Source organism: Anopheles gambiae, chromosome 3, assembly GCF_943734735.2.
Source record: "Anopheles gambiae chromosome 3, idAnoGambNW_F1_1, whole genome shotgun sequence".
Classification (NCBI taxonomy): domain Eukaryota; kingdom Metazoa; phylum Arthropoda; class Insecta; order Diptera; family Culicidae; genus Anopheles; species Anopheles gambiae.
In genome coordinates, this window is record NC_064602.1 from 70,579,032 (window position 1) to 70,599,082 (window position 20,051).

A 20,051-nucleotide genomic window follows, 5' to 3' on the forward strand; every position below is an offset into this window, starting at 1 on the left:
ATTGTTTTTGTAAGTTTTTAGCGAGGGTTTTTGAGGGTTAAAGATGGCCGCCAAAAAGCTCGAGCTAATGTGCGATTATGTTGGTGGGCAAAATTAAATAGCATAAAAAAATACACTCCACCATCTCCCCCGCCCCTCCTTGACCCTACCGGGCCCTATATTTCATGTTTATGCCATATTAGCATCTGCGCTCCATCGTCTCACTTGCTCATACATGTTCCGCTACTGCATCAGCGATTCGGTGGTGGCTTTTTATGTACAGTCTTCATTTGCGGATGCTCTTGATGTTGAGGAAATCGAGGAAAGCCGGTATCGAACTTTTACCGGTGCTTTTAATAATATATTTATTTCGTGCTAGTTCTGACGAGGCCATTCGCGTGAGTTATCAAATGCGTTGGACTGCGTGCGAGCGGCGCATCCTCCTGATCATTATCAACAATTTAATTCTAAAATGGTTTGCCAAAAGAAAAATAAAACATGCTTGAAGCATGGTGTGTGCTTGCGGAGACCAGTAGCTGAAGAGTGGATACATGCGTTGGCAAAAGGGTTATTAAATACGACATGCCTTACGGCACTATGCGCAGAATCGCCAGCGAGCTGGAGGGCAGGATCAGATTGAGCTGCGTTTGTTCTAAATCGGAGACAGACAAAGACGGATGGGAAGCAGGCCTTGGCAGAGCGCCATGGAGAATGGATGGCACCTTCACCTTTCTACGTGCTCAACCGTGAACAGTCCATCTAAACCGATGAGGCAAACATACAAACAAACAATTACACACATCTTTATAACACCTTACACTTCATAGCACTAAGGCTTACTGTACTTACGGTGCATATTGGCGCGTATACTACGGTTCTTCATTGAATTGTTTTATCGATGTATTCAATTGTCCGTTGAAAGGCATTCAGTTGCATGAGAGCGTGTGAATATACCGATGTTTGTAGTCGTTCCCATTCTTCTACAGAACTGGTGTTTAAAAAGCGTACACTGTTACATTGTCTAATCCCAAGTGCCACAAATTAAGCTTAAACGACTGGAAAATCAAATATCCATAGAAAAAAAAGTAAGCACCATAGCTTCACTGGTTTTCTGAATAGATGGCGTATTATAACTCATCATTATATTGCTGTCCTTTTCTTGCAATGTGTTTCGACAAGCTTCATCTAATCATTACCTATACAGCCTTCTAACTTTCTGAGACAAAATCTATATGAATGGTCGTATGGTCAGATACGTGACTATCAACACCATCAATCTTTATCCAAATCTCACTTGCTTCTGTACAAATGTACACATTGGAGTTTAGTATTTAAACAATCTTATCGCGGTTCTAGTTCTAGCGATGCATAACTTCATTGCGAAACCATATAATAGTACAAAGGGAAGGTGTTGACGCCGTCAACCGTCAATTCACATGCAAAAGCCTCCTTGCACGGGTCACGCGATAGAGGGCGCTGCCGGTCGCTTCGAAATTAATCGGTTTATCGAAACCCGACCAGCTACGGCACGAACCGAAGCCCTTAGGGGGAATGACCGGCGCAGCAGGATGACGAGCAGATTCCTTCGCGCACCCGAGCATACGCACGTGATTTTTTAGCGCTACCTTGCGAAATAGTAATAAATTATACCATTCTAATTTCGGCTAAAAAACGTTTTCATTGATCTCTGGGTAGAAAGAATCGGTTGCATCGCAACAGAAGGATAAAGCTCTCAAAGCGAGGAAAGCGCTCCACAGGTTGGGTATTGTTGTGGTCACGAAGTGGAAGGCTCCCTTTATTCGGCGTTAAGAACGTATGCAGCCACTGAGTGACTGATGAGCGGTTAGCAGACGAGAGAGCGCCAGACGCTCGTGGGACACCGTCGGGAACACAAGGGCTGATCGTGTAATAAAGTATTGTGTATTGTTTATTACGTGTTCGGTGTAAATATAAACTGTGTATACTCTCGGCCATCCGAACACAACAGTGGCGACGAGGAAAACAAAATAGACTTTTGGGAGTTTTTTTCGAGTAAAGTTTACGTGTTATGCGTGTGTCAGTCATTGCTATAACTCTCGTGCTAGCGTCGCGCGTGTGTATGTGCGTCGCGTGATCGTACCGCGTCTCGGGTCGTATTTAATTTGTTTTATCGGGTGTTCTGTGCGTACTGCAACAATTCCTTCGTTACGGAAGCGGAGAAGAATGAACAGCCCAGGAGATCAGCCCCCATCGGAAGAGCAGCGTCGAGCATCGCAAAATTGGTACAGCGTTCCCGGTGCAGCAAGTATGCCGCAGCAGCCGCAGCAGCCATCATTAGTAGCAGTGCCACCAAATCTACAAAGTGCAATGCCCTCAGCATACCAGAATCCAGCGCCATCGCAGAATTTTGTTGAAGGGTCATCGCACCAAGCAGCGTCATCGCACCAAGCAGCGTCATCGCACCAAGCAACGTCATCGCACCAAGCAGCGTCATCGGAGCAAATGATGCAACTGATCATTTTAATGCAGAAACAGATAAGCCAACTCACATTAATGCAAAACAATTCGGCAACTGCCAAGCCCCCAGAAAATGTATTAACTTCCGCACCTTTTGCAGAGCAAGTACTCGATTCTTTATCGCACCACATAAAGGAGTTCCACTACGAGGAGGAAGCAAAAATGACCTTTGCTTCGTGGTTTGCTCGATATGAGGATTTGTTTGAACGAGATGCTTCAAGGCTGGATGATAGCGCAAAAGTGCGGCTCCTCATAAGAAAACTGGGCGCAGCAGAATATGAAAGATATGCCAATTTCATATTGCCAAAGAGTTGTCGTGATTTTTCGTTCAGCGAAACGATAAAAAAGCTGTCATCGTTATTCGGAGTGAAAGAGTCATTGTTGCATAGGCGTTATAAATGCTTGAACCTAATGAAACGACGTAGCGAAGATTATCTGGCATATTCTTGTCGTGTGAATCGAGCCTGTGTAGATTTTGAAATTGGAAAATTAACTGAAGAACAGTTCAAGTGTCTGATATACGTATGCGGACTGCGGGACGAAGAAGACGTCGAGATTCGAACACGTCTACTTGGAAAGATCGACGACCGAAACGACACAACACTGGAAAGTTTAACAGCAGACTGCCAGCGTATTTTGAACTTAAAAAAAGACAGTGCTATGATCGAGAAAGCAGCAACCGAACAAGTTTTCGCTGTGCAAAAGAAAACTGACGAACCAAAGTTTTCTGAGCGCCAAAATTTCCAGAGCAGAAAGCACGAATATAAGCGTCCTCAAACCCTACCTGGAAGAAATTGCTGGCTTTGTGGAAAAAATCATTGGGCGCGTGATTGTCCTTTTAAGTCGAATGTGTGTCGTGTCTGTAAGAAAAAGGGTCATAGAGACGGTTACTGTCCAAAACCGAAACGTTATTCAGATAGCCCAACATACAGAAACAAGTTTTCATCACGAGTGGTTTCGGTGAATACAACTAATGTTCAGCAAAGGCGAAAATATATCAATATTTTTATAAATAATGTAAGCACTCGATTGCAGTTCGACACAGGATCTGATATAACGATCATTAATCGAAACGTATGGCAACGTCTTGGAAAGCCTGAACTAAAACGAACAGTTAGCGCAAGAACAGCATCAGGAAGCGGACTCTTTCTGTTAGGAGAGTTTGAAGCGAATGTTACCATCGGAAGCGTAACTCATGTGGCTACTTTAAGAGTAGCACAGGCAGACATACTATTGCTCGGAACAGACTTAATAGACCTGTTCGCACTTGGTTCTACCCCCATGGATGCTTTTTGTAGGCATATTTCATCTGAGGATTACTCTAAGACGGTTGAGCGGAGATTTCAAGAGGTCTTCAACGGCATGGGTCTGTGCACAAAGGCTAGTGTAAAACTGCAGCTGAAGGAAAACGTTCGTCCAGTATTTTGCCCAAAGCGACCGGTAGCTTATGCAGTACAGGAGTTAGTCGACAAGGAACTCGATCGACTAGAGCAGATGAGCATAATATCTCCAACGGATTACTCTGAATGGGCAGCACCTATCGTCGTCGTCCGCAAGGCAAACGGCAGCATTCGGCTTTGCGGGGACTACTCAACTGGACTAAACGACGCGTTGCAGCAACATGAGTATCCTTTACCATTACCTGAAGATATCTTCGCTAGACTATCGCAATGCAAAATATTTAGCAAAATTGATCTATCCGATGCTTTCTTACAGGTAGAAATCGACCCTGCCTACCGATCTTTACTCACCATCAATACGCATCGAGGTTTATTCACCTACAATAGATTGCCGCCTGGTATTAAGATTGCTCCAGCAGCGTTCCAGCAGCTTATCGACACAATGCTGGCTGGTGTAAAAGGAGTGTCATGTTACATGGACGACATCATTGTTGGAGGAGCCACTGAACAAGAGCATGAAGCGAATTTAATGGCAGTTTTGAAAAGAATTCAAGAGTATGGATTCAGCATTCGATCGGAAAAATGCGCTTTTAAGGTTCAGCAACTAAGATATTTGGGTTACATCATCGACACCCACGGATTGCGCCCCGATCCAGCGAAGATCGATGTCATAAAAAGGCTTCCTGAACCAACAGATGTGAGCGGCGTCCGATCCTTTCTAGGAGCCATAAATTATTATGCCAGATTCGTCCCAAACATGAGAGAGTTGCGATATCCACTGGATAACTTATTGAAAACAAATGCACAGTTTCGATGGACCGCCGATTGTAAAAGAGCGTTTGAAAGATTTAAATCCCTGCTATCATCGAACTTGTTGTTAACGCATTATGATCCAAGGCATAAAATAATAGTATCGGCAGATGCATCATCAATAGGTATTGGTGCCACTATTAGCCACATGTTTCCCAATGGTACCATACGTGTGGTTCAACATGCCTCTAGAGCACTTACAAAAACAGAAGAAGGATATAGTCAAATAGATCGTGAAGGACTGGCAATCATCTTCGCGGTAACGAAATTCCACAAGATGATATTTGGAAGGCGTTTCCAGCTTCAGACAGATCATCGTCCACTACTGCGGATCTTTGGGTCGAAAAAAGGGATCCCAGTCTACACTGCCAACCGCTTGCAGCGTTTTGCGCTCACGCTATTGTCATACGATTTCGGCATTGAATATGTACGCACCGAATCATTCGGAAATGCCGATGTACTCTCCAGGCTAATTAACAAGCATGATAAACCGGATGAGGATTGTGTAATCGCTTCTGTTGCACTAGAGATGGATGTAAAGTCTATTGCAACAAGCGCTTTAGTTACGTTTCCCTTGAGTTTTAGAGAGGTCGCTCGAGAAACGAATCGTGATCCTATAGCAAGGAAGTTGCATTACTACATAAAAAACGGTTGGCCACGTAACATTGCCCTTGGCGCAGATTCATCTCGTTATCACAGCAGGAAGGAAGACTATTCAACGGTGGAAGGATGTATTTTGGTCGGAGAGAGAGTGTTAATACCAGAGAAACTACGCAAGCAATGTCTGTCCCAGCTTCATCGAGGACATCCTGGTATCCAGCGCATGAAGGCGATTGCGCGTAGCTATGTGTTTTGGCCGTCGTTAAATGAAGACATCATTGATCTCGTCAGTAATTGCCATTCATGTGCTCTGGCAGCAAAATCTCCTGCTCATGCTGATCCTTTGCCGTGGCCGAAGACAACAACGCCATGGGAGCGTGTCCATGTGGACTACGCGGGCCCAATAGATGGAGACTATTTTTTGGTAGTAGTCGATGCGCATACTAAGTGGCCAGAGATCATCCGGACGGCTAGTATCACAGCCCGTATAACCGTTAGCATCTTGAGAGGGTTGTTCGCGCGTTTCGGTATGCCAACGACACTGGTGAGCGACAATGGCACACAATTCACCAGCGGTGAGTTTTCAGAGTTCTGTTTGAGTAATGGTGTGCATCACATTACGTCTGCCCCGTTTCATCCGCAATCGAACGGGCAGGCAGAAAGATTCGTAGATACGTTTAAGCGCTCGTTAACCAAGATAAGAGTAGGAGGAGCACCGCTGCAGGAAGCACTGGACCTATTCCTACAGACATATCGAACCACGCCAAACCCTCAGTTAGAGCAAAACAAAACACCTGCTGAAGTTATGTTTGGACGACCTATACGAACGTGTTTTGATTTACTCCGTCCCCCAAGGAATATTCAACATGACTTTAGAGAAGGGAATGAAAGATCGTTCGAGCGTGATGACCTTGTCTATGCTAAGGCGTATAGTAGGAACAATTGGCATTGGGTTCCAGGAAGAGTGATTCGGAAACGTGGAAATGTTACCTACGCGGTACTGACTGGTCATCGCAGCGTCATTAGACACATTAATCAACTGAAAAGGCGTGGACCATTCAGCAGCCCGGGTCCCATGACGGAACGTTTCAATCCATTACCGTTGGATGTATTATTGGATTCCTGGAGCATACCCGTTACACCATCAGTGCTCCCAGATGTGTATCCAACACAACTTGCACCGCCAGTGGCGACTCCAACTGAGCCGCCATCTCTTCCCCCACATCGATCCATTCCTCAGCATCAACGTTCACCACGTCGCTCTTCTCGGTCTAGAAGAGCTCCACGTCGGTTCGATCCGTACCTACGCTATTAAAAAGGGGGAGATGTTGTGGTCACGAAGTGGAAGGCTCCCTTTATTCGGCGTTAAGAACGTATGCAGCCACTGAGTGACTGATGAGCGGTTAGCAGACGAGAGAGCGCCAGACGCTCGTGGGACACCGTCGGGAACACAAGGGCTGATCGTGTAATAAAGTATTGTGTATTGTTTATTACGTGTTCGGTGTAAATATAAACTGTGTATACTCTCGGCCATCCGAACACAACAGGTATCATACCAACAGATGACGCCACCAGCTTTTTTTGCTATTTTAAGAATGCATGAGCCATTTGCCGTCTGCTAAACGAAGTATTTCTATATTCTATTTAGAGAGCTTGAGTCGTTTAGAACCCGTTTAGTGGTCGTATAATGGATTTGTGGTACTTGAGATAAAGCTTTTTAACAAGCACACGGTACTCGTTGGAACTTTGTGGCTGTTTAGCCTGATGTGTATGGATCACGATGAAACTCAATGACTTGTTAAGGTGTGCCGAACTTGGTACAAGGTGGCTCTTGTCTAAGTGTCAAAGACTAACGCCGTCAATTTTCTGGAGTTTGTAGCAAAAGTTAGATTTGTTAATTGAAGAAGGAACAAGGAGTTAAGTAATTATGGTTTTTTAGTAAAATTTGTGAAATTATGTGAAACTCAAGAGCATTTAAAGTTTAAAATAAACATGCACAGAGTAAAAAAACAACTCGTGTTAAAACGATTGTTTATTTTATTGATGACGCCTTGCTTGAAAATAAAACACAAAGGAAAATAATCCCCTGCACTGGGGAAGCTTTCTGCTCAAGCGCTATTTAAAAGAGCCACAGGGATCTTTGATGCTGTTTCTCTACTGCAAAGGGCGAATTAAAGCAGCGATCTTTAGCCAAAGTTGGCTGCTTAAGTAAATTTAACTGTTTTGAGGGGCGAACACATAAGCTCACTTTGCAACGAGCACTGTCGGCAAGTAAAAGAAGGGTAGAGCAAATGAGCGAGATGCAGCGATATTCGAATGTCAAAAACCCTCGCCATGTTGTACGGGGCGCTCGTCGGTCCCGGTTTATACAGCCAGCGCTCGGGGATCGTATATCTTTGCAGTTTGACTTTTGTTGCACCACCAGCCAGAAAACCACAGGCACAGAGAGAAACAACGGAGCGAGTGTGCGAAAGGCGCAACCAAAATTAGTATTTGCCAGTGGGTTTTTGCTGGTTTGCGGACGAACCGAAAACCTGCACCGTGCAATTGCAACCGTGTACCAACACCAACACCCACACGCATTCAAGCGAGTGAAACGATTGTTTTTTCCCAGCACAGCAGAGGTGAAGAAAAGTTTCGAGGAAGTGAAAAAAAAACATACCAACACTGTCCCCGTGTGTGCGTGTGACCTAGTGTGTGTGTGCGTGCGTGTAAAACTACAGCAAGACCCGTGGGCAAAGCAGTGTGAGTAAAGGCACGGTGTGTGCGCACACACACACACACGTTCAGCTGTCACTGTGCGCCAGTGCGCCAGTGGTGTGTGTACGTGTGTGCTCTAAAACACACACACACGCACGGAACGTCAGAGAACGTCGTTTTTCTGGGGCACCCTTCTATCGCGTGTGTGTGCTTTTATTTGTTCCGTGTAGTTCGTCTGCAGGATAGGATCATTCGGTCTCGCTCTCTCGCACACACTATCCCGTGGCGTTTGTGTGTTGAAATTTCGATTGCGTTTTACCATCGACGAGCGAGATTTCGGGGTTTTTCGTGGTGTCACTGCAGCCAAATCGAAGTACATCGTCGCATCGGGAAGGAGGTTGTTGTTCCTTCTCCACATAACCACACATACAAACAAACGTTCTTTAAGTTTTGGAGTGTTTTTTTGGTTGCTTAATTATTCCCACTTTAGAAAAAAATTAAAAGAGAGAACGAGAGCGAAGAAGCCAAAATTGATCCGTAACACACACACTACGTGCGCGCACAGTGTGTGTAGTGTGTGCTGCACAAGAGGAGGAAGCACAGTGTGCCGTGGCAGTGTGGCACCGATCTGCGAAAAGTGTGGTGTTGGAAAATTCGAAGTGAAAAAGGCGTGTGAAGGTGACATACACACACGGTGTGTGGCCGTCTACAGGGCGGAGAAGCAGTTTGTGTGTGTGTGTGTCTCGTAGAGTAGACGGAAAAGCTCACCCGCAGCGCCGCCCACCCATCCTCCCAAGATCTGCATCACAAATTTGCACAACACACATCAACCACTTCCGTGAGCAAATCGTGCAAAACGCGCAGTCAACGGGAAGGAGCTGCACAGTGTGAGTGTGACGCGCGTGAAGAATCTGGTGACCAATCATTACTCTCCCTTCCTCCCCCTCTGGCGGTCGCGAATTAGCGAGTTGGATTCAAGTTCGTTTCAAGCGCTACGTGTAAATACACACACAGAGAGACACGCACACACGCACGGCGGATCATCAACCTAAGCGCGTGTGTGTAGGCCAGTCACAACAGCCACAACAACAACAACACAGCCGTTTTGTGAAGTGAAGTGAAGGAAGTCCTTGACGGTCTCGGCTGTGTAGTGTTTTGGCCCCGCGGAAGTCTCAGGTGCCACCGAGCGCGGGGAACATGGATTCCGACGATGAAAGCTTCGAGGAGCACGACTCGGGCAACGTGTCCAGCGGGGACGACGATTTCGCGATGGACGTCGATATCAACAATCCGCGCGACCGCGGCCAGGAGACGGACGAGTACCCGTACGACGTGCTGACGACGGACGAGATCGTCCAGCATATGGTCGACTGCATCAAGGACGTCAACACGGTCGTGGAGGTGAGTTTTTGAGGCGAGGGAATGGTTGCGATGGGCGGAATGGGGGGCTCGTCTGTTTGACCCCCCTCAAAGAGGTTGTGTGTGTGTGCGGTTCACCCAGGGCAGTAGAAAATTCGAGGTCATTATTCGAGTGTTATGTGTGTATGTGTGCAAAGGGTTGAGGAAAATCCTTGTGAGTGGCCAGCGCCTATGGCCAGAAGGTGTGTGACACCTTTTTTCGCCCCCTGTGCTCCACAACACACAGGACAGCCTACTTGTTTGCTGCTGCGATTTTTGTGTGTAAGTTTATGTGTCACCCTGTGCGCCTCCTTTGTTTTGGCTTTTGTGTGCGGAGTCAGTGGACGGACCAGCAGCAGCAGCAGCAGCACCAGCAAACTGTCAACTTTGTGTGTTGTGTTTTTGTGTGCGCGCGCCCATATCTAGGTCATTTTGTGTACGACTTTTGGGTGTGTGTGTGTGTGTATGTATCGTATCGCCCCTGCCCCTCCCACTCGTAAAACACCCGCTCTAACTGTCCTCCTTGGTGTGCTCATTATGGAAAATCATTTGTGCATATGATTAAACCTTCTTCTTGCCAGCACCACCCCACCCAATCAACCCCAAGAACTTTGTTCGCATGTCACATGAATTGTTTGGGAGTTGGGGTGGCCAAGCATAAACATCTCCCACCCTTGGCCCCGTAACCGTCTACGCTGTAATTATTCTGCGAAATCCGCACCACTGTATGGTCTATTATTTCGTCATTTCGATATAATTGCGTTATGATTTTAAGCGCACCCCCCAAAATTCAACATACCCCACTCCCCCCATTTCACTGTAGAGAGTCAGCTGAGCTTGTTTTTGGTATTGTGTCTTTGTTTCTCTCTGTGTATGAGTGTGTGTGACATCAACACAATTTGCGTATTAGGTTTTTTTTGCCTTCTCCACTTCACTGTTGTGTGTTGGCGCACTGGTGGGGGATGGTTGTGCGTGTGGAAACGCGCGTGTGCGTGCGCTGCTCGTGAGACGAATGACGACGGCGGCCTCCCCCCTCCCCGCCACGCGACGGTCAAGGTGTTTTCAAACGAGGGTATACTACCATACCACACACATAAACACATGGCCCACACTGTACTGAACAGTTGCATGTGTGTTTTTGTTGTGCATTGTGCATTGCGCTGGAAGGAAAATGCTGTAGCAGCATGCAAAAGCAAACAAAACACACACACATATAAGGAATTACACACGTGAACGAAATAGATGATCAACCAAAGGATTATGTTTGGGAGTATGAATCAGGACTTGCTTTCTTTTAGCTGATGATGTAGTGAAGACATGCAAAGGGTCTAAAAATAAAAATAAAATGCAAAAACAATAAAAGACGGACACTTTTATGGACAAGTATTTGCCAAAACAGAACATTATAAGCAATGAAGCCCTTATGGCCTTAATTTAAGAATCAAAAGTGGCATACCAATGTGTTAAAATGATCGTTAAGCAACTGTTAACAATACAGGGGTTTCCAAGCCATTTTCGAGTGTAAACCGTTGTTTTTCACGTTTCGTTTTCATCATTACATATATTTTTTTATTTCTTCAGTTTGATTTTCAAACACTTCTACGGTCTATTGCCATGGTTTTTTTCCTTTCATCGAGATGTGTAAACCATTTTCAAAATTACAGGGTTTTCTAAGTCAGTTTGGAATGTAAACATAGTTATTCATCGCATTCAAGATGTTTTTCAGCAGCTGTCAAATGGTTTATTTGTTTCAAAATGAAATTCCAATTTCAACACATGATTTTCCACACTTAACAAAGAACTGTCAAACTCAATCTAGCTTGAGACGTGTTGAAAATCATGCTGTAGAAATGAAAGATGGAAAGAAGGAAATGAAATGCCAGATCGATGCGGAACAACATTTTGCATGCGTTGAATAACAATGTTTACATTAGAAACTGACTTGGAAACCCCTGTAATATTACATGCATTTTTGATGCATTTTAATCAGATTTTCGCTTTAAACGGCACATAAGAATAAAGCTAAACCTTCATCATTTTCAAATTGGTACTCTTTTGACATAAAAAAAATGCATCAACATCCATGTAATATAAATTTTAAAAATGTTGTATGAATTTGGAGGATATGAGACTTCTAAACCCCGGTGAAAAAACAATGGCAAAAATACCGTTAAAGTGGCGAAAATCATGCTGAACATTGCCTAGTTCTAGTTTACATTCGAAAGTGACTGGGAAAATCCAACCATGAAACCACCTATAAAAACGTCAGCCTTAAACTCTGGCGTGACCGGCCTATCATAGATTAGGGAAACGGCAGCAATAGTATGTCGCAAAATTAAACAAAATCATTTGAATCATAATAGAAAATGGATAAGTAGATGCTGAAGCTGCTGATAATAGAGGAGGTTTGAAAGTGGAAATGCTGTTGAGAGTACATTTCATACCTTGATCCTAAATGGGAAGTAAACATGAAGCAATAGGTGACTGAGAAAATTTTCATTGAAAACTTTGTTACCATTCTATTGATTTATAATTCATTACAATCTATCTAAAATCAATAATTCCAATAAATCCTATCAAACTACTGCTAACCAGATTAGCTAGAATTCTAGCGACCTACATCCAGATTAAACAGAATTTTGAAAGGTTTCTAGGAGGGAATTTCCTTTCCCGGTACTTTCTTATCTTACATTTTTGGACACAATTACGTTTCTTTTACCTAAACCAGTTAATAAAATTGCATACTTTTCTCGAACATCTAATCTATACAGCCTTTTTGCATAAATGCATCGTTTCTAAACAAACAAATGCTACAGTTTTTAGTTTTGGTTATAAATAATTAAAATTTGTTTAGGGATAATTATAAATTATTTATATTTTTATAAATTAAATTTAAATAAGGAATAAATGAGAAATTTGGATTCATTTGCTTATTAAAAATAATAATTTTTGCACACTTCGCATATTCAAACATGAATAGTGTACCCCAAAGATTTAATTTATTTAGAAATGGTTAAAGTGAGACAAAGTATTAGAATGGAAACATATCGAAATGATGTAAAGGGCCTTTAGGAGGAGCAAACTACGCATAGGACTGCAGGAAGGAATAACTAAGCGCGATCATATAATGTTACAAAATATCATATCTTGCTTCTCCAAATGAAGCTCTTAAACCCTAAATTAATACAATTATTATATATCTTTCTTTTCTATTTCAACCCCCATCCAGATCCCAGCCACCATTACCCGGATTCTGCTGAACCATTTCAAATGGGACAAGGAAAAGCTGATGGAACGATTCTACGATGGCGATCAGGATAAGCTATTTAAGGATGCGCACGTGATCAATCCGTTTCGAAAGCCAAGTATAGCACTCAAGCCAAAGGTAGGTGGGAGGAAGGAATTTTCCACCCCAACACAACAGTGACCATTTTCATTCACCGTCGTTTTCACTTCTTCTTTCTATTTGCAGATCAAAAAGTCCAGAACAGAGGATTGTGAAATCTGCTACTCAACGTTTCCTCCCAGTGTAAGCGCGTGTTTCTTTGTTTCCTTTTTTTGGATTTTCGCCCCACCCAAGTAGGGGGATGTTTACCCTTTGATCCCGCGGCACGGTGATCTTCGCCAACAGGACGAACGTACTGCTGCGGTGTGTGCCCTTTGAAAGTGAATCTTTCGCTTCCTTGCCCTTTTAAGCGCACCCCAGCAGCAGCTACCCAGCTCGGTGTGTTTGGGTCCACACCGTAGTTCTATGGCGTAGTATTACGATTGGCGTGCTGTGGTTGATCGACGGTGTTTGGCGCGTTTTATTTTGAATGTACACACTCCGACCACATCCTGCGGTGTGTTGCCCGTCCACTGGGTGGTTAAATTTAAACACCCCCCCCCCCCCCTCCCCTGTCCGTCCCTACTGAGAGCTTAAGCGTGCATTTTGCCAAAAACACCTCTCGCTGCTGCGGCTGCAGCAAGTTCTGTAGCAAAACAAAAACAGTGGCCAATGTAGCCAAAAGTCAGTGCGGTCGCAGGCGGGGGCACCCGCTGCGATCGTTTCTGGTGTGAATTTTGTATCGTGTGTGCGTTTGATTTTGTAGGATGGGACGGCTTCAAGGCCATCAGAGAGTTGCATTCCATTCTGAGGAATTGGAATTGGTTGATGTTTTGTTTATTGAGGTGGAATTGTGTTTTTTCTGCTTTTTTTTCTACCATTTGGTATCATTCAATGCGAGAAGTTCTATTTTTGCAATGAACTGAATGCAATTGTGAAGGAATGTACAAACGAGCGAGTTTTAAGAATCATGGCAAAATTGAAGATTTTTTTCCATAATGGCAAATTTTTATCTTTTAAGAACGCTGTATCACATGAGAAGAATTTGAATTTTACCTTTCTAGTTAAAAACTCAAATTGTATTTGTTTTAAACTATAATGATATATGTTTGACGTTTAGTTGCAAGCCCTAAATGTTTAGTCTGTATGAAAGATTTTGATATTATTCAGCTATGTAAAGTTAATGTTAATTGTAATTTCAGTTCCAATCAATCAATGGGCCCTTTTCTCTTTAAAGACAGTAGGTTCGAATTTCAGCCTGTCAGCTGTTTGAATTGTATAGCAGTTTTCGAGCAGCTATCAATGTGGGTATAACATACATGTGGGCTTATCGCTAGGCGTATGTTTTTAGGAGGTTTATTTTCATCGCTTCTGCTGGGCGACATTGTGGGAACCATTTGTCAATCCTTGCATACAAATTTCAAAAGTTTATGTAGACCAGGTTGTCTCATAGCCTGTTTTTATAACCAAATTAAAATGTCATTTTTTCACAGGACGGGTGGAAACTTTTGCTCGAACAGGTTTTCTGGCAACTTGACGAATACAAAAAACACTCTTAAAATCCATATTATACACACTAAAAGTTCTTCAAACACGTGAAATATTGCTAATTATAAGCTATATCAAATCTGAACGACTTAACGTTCATCTATGTTTTGATACAATATCTTCGATGAGGACACCAATGTCTATGGAAATTAACTTCATCCGTTCTGTCAAATGGTGTTTTTGTGATTCATAAAATAGTTGTCAAACTACAGTGAAATCTCTCTAAGTTGTAGTCTCTTCAAGATGAATTGTTTCTTTAAGATGAATATTTTAACGATCCCGTCATATTCCATATATTGTTTATCTCTTCAAGATGAATGTCTCTCTAAGGCAAATGTTCTTCAAGTTGCATTTGCGAATTCCCGATTAATCGTGCTATAAAATGTCAGTTTGGAAGAGATTCGCGTCGGATCACAGCGGGCCGATTTTGTTGGGGATTTGACAGTTTTTTTTTTTTATTCAGAAAGAACGGCTTTGGCCGTATTGCTGGATTTGACAGTTGGCGTTAACGAATTTATGGCATCGTCCGTTGTCCGGTACGTGTAGCTTGGCCGTGAAGATTCACCTTAGAGCGATTTCACTTTATATGGTACGAGATCACATGGTCTATGTACACTTTGATTCTAATTTCCTCCACCTGATCTCATTTTTATGCACCTTGATAGAATGAAAAAACCACGACTTTGTTTTGACATTGTTTCGAGCAGGTACTCGAATCTAATTCTAGCCTAATTCTATCTTCTTCTTCTTTTTCTATGGATTGAACCCATGACGGACATGTTGTTAAGTCGTACGAGTTGACGACTGTACTATATAGGCCGGCTATGTACTATAATTCTATCTAAGGCTAGAATAATCTAGACTGAAAATTGCAGGCTAGTTTTGTGTGTGGTTTTGTATGCAGTGTTGACATGATTTCAGCCGCCAACTGTCAAACTCCACACACAAAAGCTGACAAGAATCGTGAAAGGCCCCAATATCAGTATTACTTAAGGCAGCGAACGCGCAAAGTACGGCTCGCGAGCCGCATGCGGCCCTTTGATTTCGAGATGGCGGCTCTTAGCCGTTCATATGTTTCATAGAACTTGCACACATTTTTACTCTTGGTTTATTTATTTGATACTTCACGTCCCATGGAACTATTTCTGCTTTAAAACTCCTGTGAAAATCACTGTTTCCCATGAAAAATTGAGCAGAGTTTGGCGAATATTTTTCGTGCAAGTATTGCCATCCGCTGTAGTCTGGTTGGCACAAATCTTTACTTGTAATCTTTTGCTAGGTGCAAAGAAAACTTCGTGTTTTTGTTATTAAACTTATTTTTGGAATTCCTGCGCATGAGAGAATATTCTTTTAAAGGGTTTTAATGATTTAATGTCTATCAATTGTCCAAACTTTCACAGATGATGACCGGTCTGGAATGCGGACACCGTTTCTGTACGCAGTGCTGGCAAGAGTACCTGACCACCAAGATCGTCGAGGAGGGGCTCGGCCAGTCGATAGCGTGTGCCGCCCACGGATGTGATATTCTGGTCGATGACGTAACGGTGATGCGGCTGGTGCAGGATCCGCGCGTCCGGCTCAAATATCAGCACCTTATCACCAACAGTTTCGTGGAGGTAAAACCCACCGTCCCGCTGTGTTGTGTTGTGTTGTAGATGAATATCAGCATCATCATCATCGGCACTAATCACCGATCACCGAGGCGTTGTTTACTAATTTCAAACGCCCTACCCAGCGATGTCTCTGACCCTATCTCTGTTTCTTCCTCTTTTTTTAATAAAAATGCAGTGCAATCGATTGTTACGATGGTGCCCGTCGGCCGACTGCACGTACGCGATCCGGGTGCAGTACGTCGATCCGCGACCGGTTGTCTGCAAGTGCAACCACGTGTTCTGCTTCGAGTGTGGCGAAAACTGGCACGACCCGGTACAGTGCCGGTTGCTGAAGAAGTGGATCAAAAAGTGTGACGACGATTCGGAAACTTCCAACTGGATCGCCGCCAACACGAAGGAGTGCCCGAAGTGTAACGTCACAATCGAGAAGGACGGTGGCTGTAACCATATGGTAAGGGTGTAGTAGTACGCGTGGGAAGGGTTTACATACTACACAAGTGACAATTACCAATGGGTCTTTCTTGTTCTATCTCTTGATTTAGGTATGCAAAAATCAAAATTGCAAACATGACTTCTGTTGGGTATGTCTTGGATCTTGGGAACCGCACGGTTCGTCCTGGTACAACTGCAACCGGTACGACGAGGATGAGGCCCGTGCGGCACGTGACGCGCAGGAGAAGCTGCGCTCCACTCTGGCAAGGTAGGGTGGTTTTTGCTCTTTTCATGGAAAGAATATCGTTAAAACGACGCTTTAATGTCTCCATCGTCTTATTTCGCCACAGATATCTCCATTACTACAATCGCTACATTAACCACATGCAGTCGCTCAAGTTTGAGCACAAGCTGTACGCTGCCGTCAAGGAGAAGATGGAGGAGATGCAGCAGCATAACATGTCTTGGATTGAGGTACTGCTGTTAGCGCCACATAGAGCTTTTTCGTATAACCAATTCCCAAAAAACAATGCTCCTAATCGTGTGTCGCGCCTTAACTTCCAATTGTAGGTCCAATTTCTGAAGAAAGCTGTGGACATTCTCTGCCAGTGTCGTCAAACACTCATGTGCACTTACGTGTTTGCCTACTATCTTAGAAAGAATAATCAGTCCCTGATCTTCGAGGAGAACCAGAAGGATCTGGAAACGGCGACGGAAACCCTGTCCGAGTACTTGGAGCGTGATATAACGTCGGAAAATTTGGCGGACATTAAGCAGAAAGTGCAGGATAAGTACAGGTGAGCTCAAACGAGAGCGGACGTTGTTGAAGGTGCTCGTTACTAATAATCCTTTAATCCTTTCTGTTGGCCAGATACTGCGAGAAGCGTCGGAAAGTGTTACTGGACCACGTGCACGAAGGCTACGAGAAGGATTGGTGGGAGTACACCAACTGATGATCATGATCGTGAATGCTGATGCAGATATGACGGAATGATGGTGGTGTGTGCGTGTGTGTGGTGTTGAATGTGAACGATTAGCGTGTTGGATCTGAAGCAACGCGTCGTTCGACTTAATAACTAGTGGTTCAACTAATAATTTATAACCCTCGTAACGCTTCGGGGTCCCATCGGTCGAACGTGGACGAGGGAGGTCGATGTGGTGTAGTGTCGGCGCAGCGGGACGCCTTTACCTTAGTAAGAACCGAAATGCGAGACGAGAGCAATTCGACCAATTTCAACTGCCCCCTCAACCAACAAACACACACACACACATACGCAAAGAAGAGTCTTTGCCGTCGCTCGTGTTGTAGCAAAATAGATGCTCTACTTGGTGTGTGAGTGTGTGTGAGAGAGAGATAGAGAGAAGTCCCGACCGCGCCACATTTAAATTAATCGAAAAAAGATGGTAGCCAAAAGTAGGTTTTGTTATCTACCGCTGATACGAACGGGAGAAAGGGAGATAGAGAGATAGAGAGAGCTTAGCACACACAGTTAGTAGCAGGCAGATATCCTTTTTCAGTTGTCCCCCCCCCTCCCATTTGAACTCTTGATTTTGATTCTCGGTTAGGATTTCCTATATTTACCTATTTTGGATATATGTGTTTGTCTGTGTGTGCGCGCGCGCGCTTTGTGAAACATGAAACCCTTCGTTTTGGTTTGTTGTCTTTACTAAATGCACGTAATTATTTTAGGAAGCAACCGTTACAACATTATAAGCCCTAGGCTAGTCGCAAGCGAAAGAACGATATAAAAAACACACAGAGCTGCTTGGAAGGATTGTATCATACTTTTGCACACACACATACATTTGCAAAACTAAACAGTATGAAAACGGAAAAAGAAAAAAAGGAAACAGAAAAAAAAGAAAAAAAAAACGTTAACAAACCTTGACCCACTAAACAAAACGAACCACTGTTGTGTTATCGGTGTAACCTTCGCCACACAAAGGGGCTAGAAGAGCGGTAGAGGGAAGAGAAATGAGAAGCAGAGAGTATGCTTTCATATGTTGTGTGTGATATAGGGTGCCGTGTGCGTGTCATGTAGCTGGGGCGTTACATTTTATAATTTCCTTTTTCCTTTTTCTCCTATTTTCGTGCAAGAACTGGCTGCTACCCTGAACCATCCAACTTTGCATCCCCTCGGAATTAGAGGAAGAATCGTGTTGTCCTTTGTTATGCACCACCCTCTGTTTTGTAGTATTTTACGGGCATCTGTACTTTGCTGTGTGCTATTGGGGCAAAGACACAACGTGCTTCTTGTAGCTATTGTGGTGCGCGGGTGTGTGTTTTGATTGTTTGCTTTTGTTTTTCTCCCATCACCCATAATTGCTAATGTAGCGAATTTTTTTTAACATTAAACAAACGCAACGGCGAAACACTACTCTTTCATGTCCATGTGATCCTCCTACGTATATTGTTTATGGTTTTGATAGGTTTCCCCCCCCCCCATTTTTGTCTTTAAATGCTTCATCAGTTAGTTCCTTTTTCCTCCATTGTATGGACATAGTTTTCTTGCCATTCTGCTGGTCTGGGACAACAACTGTTTCGGATTTGTTGCAACAAAAAAAATCAACCCCAAACGAAGAGCTGCCGTCTCGTGCATACTCTTACCCCGATAGTGGTGTAGTAGTGTGGGGGGGAACATGTGAAAGTGTGATAATAAAATATACAGGTGGTACAAATCTGAGATGGACGCTTCGTTTCGTTTTCTTTCTGCCTCTGTTTGTCCCTTTGTGTGTGTGTTTTTGTTTTGTTTTGGACCGCTTTCGATTCAATTTTGACTAGCGAAGGACGGAAATTGCGGTTGATACCTTTTGAACCTTAGATTTGTGAGCACCTTCTTGCAGCATAGCTGCCACAAACTTCTACTTATTACTTCTTAAATTTATTTTTTGTTCTTTTGTGGCTGTTTCTCCTTCTCTTAAATTGGTTGATAGGTTTGTTAATCCCTTTAGACGAATAAAAAAAAAACACATTTTAACTCGATTTGGTAACTTTGTACGAAAAGGGAAAGCTGTTGTTGTTTGGTCTGGTTTCGTGACGCAACCAAGCGCGAGCTGTCGATTGGTGGAGTTGAGCAAAGCAAGCAAAAAGCAAGAAAAAAATGCATACTTTTTCCTCCAAAAGTGTACATAAACTGTGACATGTGACTCTCATTACGCAAATGTCCCAAAGAGGAGGAGGAGGAACAAATACACTAGCAGGCGGTAGTGCTGAGAAGAAGAAAACGTACATTTCACGAGCGAGCGAGATGTATCGAATAATTGCACGCAGTGAAAGTTGTAAGTAATTGAAAGCAGTTGAACAAAATAGAGAAGCAACAACAAAAAAACAACACCCAAACACGTGTGTATCTGAAGATTATTGTTGATTATGAGGTGTGAGTGAGGCAAAGCGTTACAAAGAGAAGAGATATAAATCAGAGAAGCGAAAAACATAAATATAGCAAAATGAAAAAAGAAAAGAAAACGCGCGTGAATAATAACTGTATGTATGTATAGAGAAAAGGAGATAGAAAAGGGAAAAAAAGAAAGAAAGTCGTAACAATTAACACTTTGTTAGTGAACCGCGCGATGATGTTGAGGGAGAAAGCAAAACTTAGCTAACGAGAAAAGGCAAACAAAGTATAAAACAAAACAACTGATAAAAAAGAAGATAAACAGAAGTTTAAGAGTGATGAATCGAACATTATATATATATATATAGTGAGTGCAAGAAAAAGCAAGAAAGAGAGAAAGGAAATGAGGAAAAGC

At 43.3% G+C, this 20,051-nt stretch overlaps 2 protein-coding genes across 2 annotated transcripts; both read left to right on the forward strand.

Annotated features, from left to right (window-relative positions):
- The first annotated feature begins 1,744 nt into the window (after positions 1–1,744).
- Positions 1,745–6,778, forward strand: LOC133393249 (uncharacterized protein K02A2.6-like). Its single transcript, XM_061657221.1, has one exon. It carries the CDS (start codon positions 2,182–2,184, stop codon positions 6,598–6,600), a length of 4,419 nt encoding a protein of 1,472 aa, XP_061513205.1. The 5' UTR covers positions 1,745–2,181; the 3' UTR covers positions 6,601–6,778.
- Positions 6,779–7,664: 886 nt separating this feature from the next.
- LOC1271056 (E3 ubiquitin-protein ligase ariadne-1) lies at positions 7,665–18,985 on the forward strand. Its single transcript, XM_061655249.1, has 9 exons — positions 7,665–9,386; positions 12,613–12,768; positions 12,856–12,912; positions 15,657–15,872; positions 16,045–16,320; positions 16,412–16,569; positions 16,652–16,775; positions 16,872–17,098; positions 17,173–18,985. Exons 1-9 carry the CDS (start codon positions 9,183–9,185, stop codon positions 17,252–17,254), a joined length of 1,500 nt encoding a protein of 499 aa, XP_061511233.1. The 5' UTR covers positions 7,665–9,182; the 3' UTR covers positions 17,255–18,985.
- The last annotated feature ends 1,066 nt before the right edge of the window (positions 18,986–20,051 follow it).

What these genes read in the sequence shown, in the direction of transcription:
- LOC1271056 (XM_061655249.1), top strand. Translation starts at nt 9,183, where the DNA reads ATGGATTCCGACGATGAAAGCTTCGAGGAGCACGACTCGGGCAACGTG. An exon ending in ACGTCAACACGGTCGTGGAG is followed by an intron (nt 9,387 to 12,612) that starts GTGAGTTTTTGA and finishes ACCCCCATCCAG; the next exon opens with ATCCCAGCCACCATTACCCG. An exon ending in TCACCAACAGTTTCGTGGAG is followed by an intron (nt 15,873 to 16,044) that starts GTAAAACCCACC and finishes ATAAAAATGCAG; the next exon opens with TGCAATCGATTGTTACGATG.
- LOC133393249 (XM_061657221.1), top strand. Translation starts at nt 2,182, where the DNA reads ATGAACAGCCCAGGAGATCAGCCCCCATCGGAAGAGCAGCGTCGAGCA.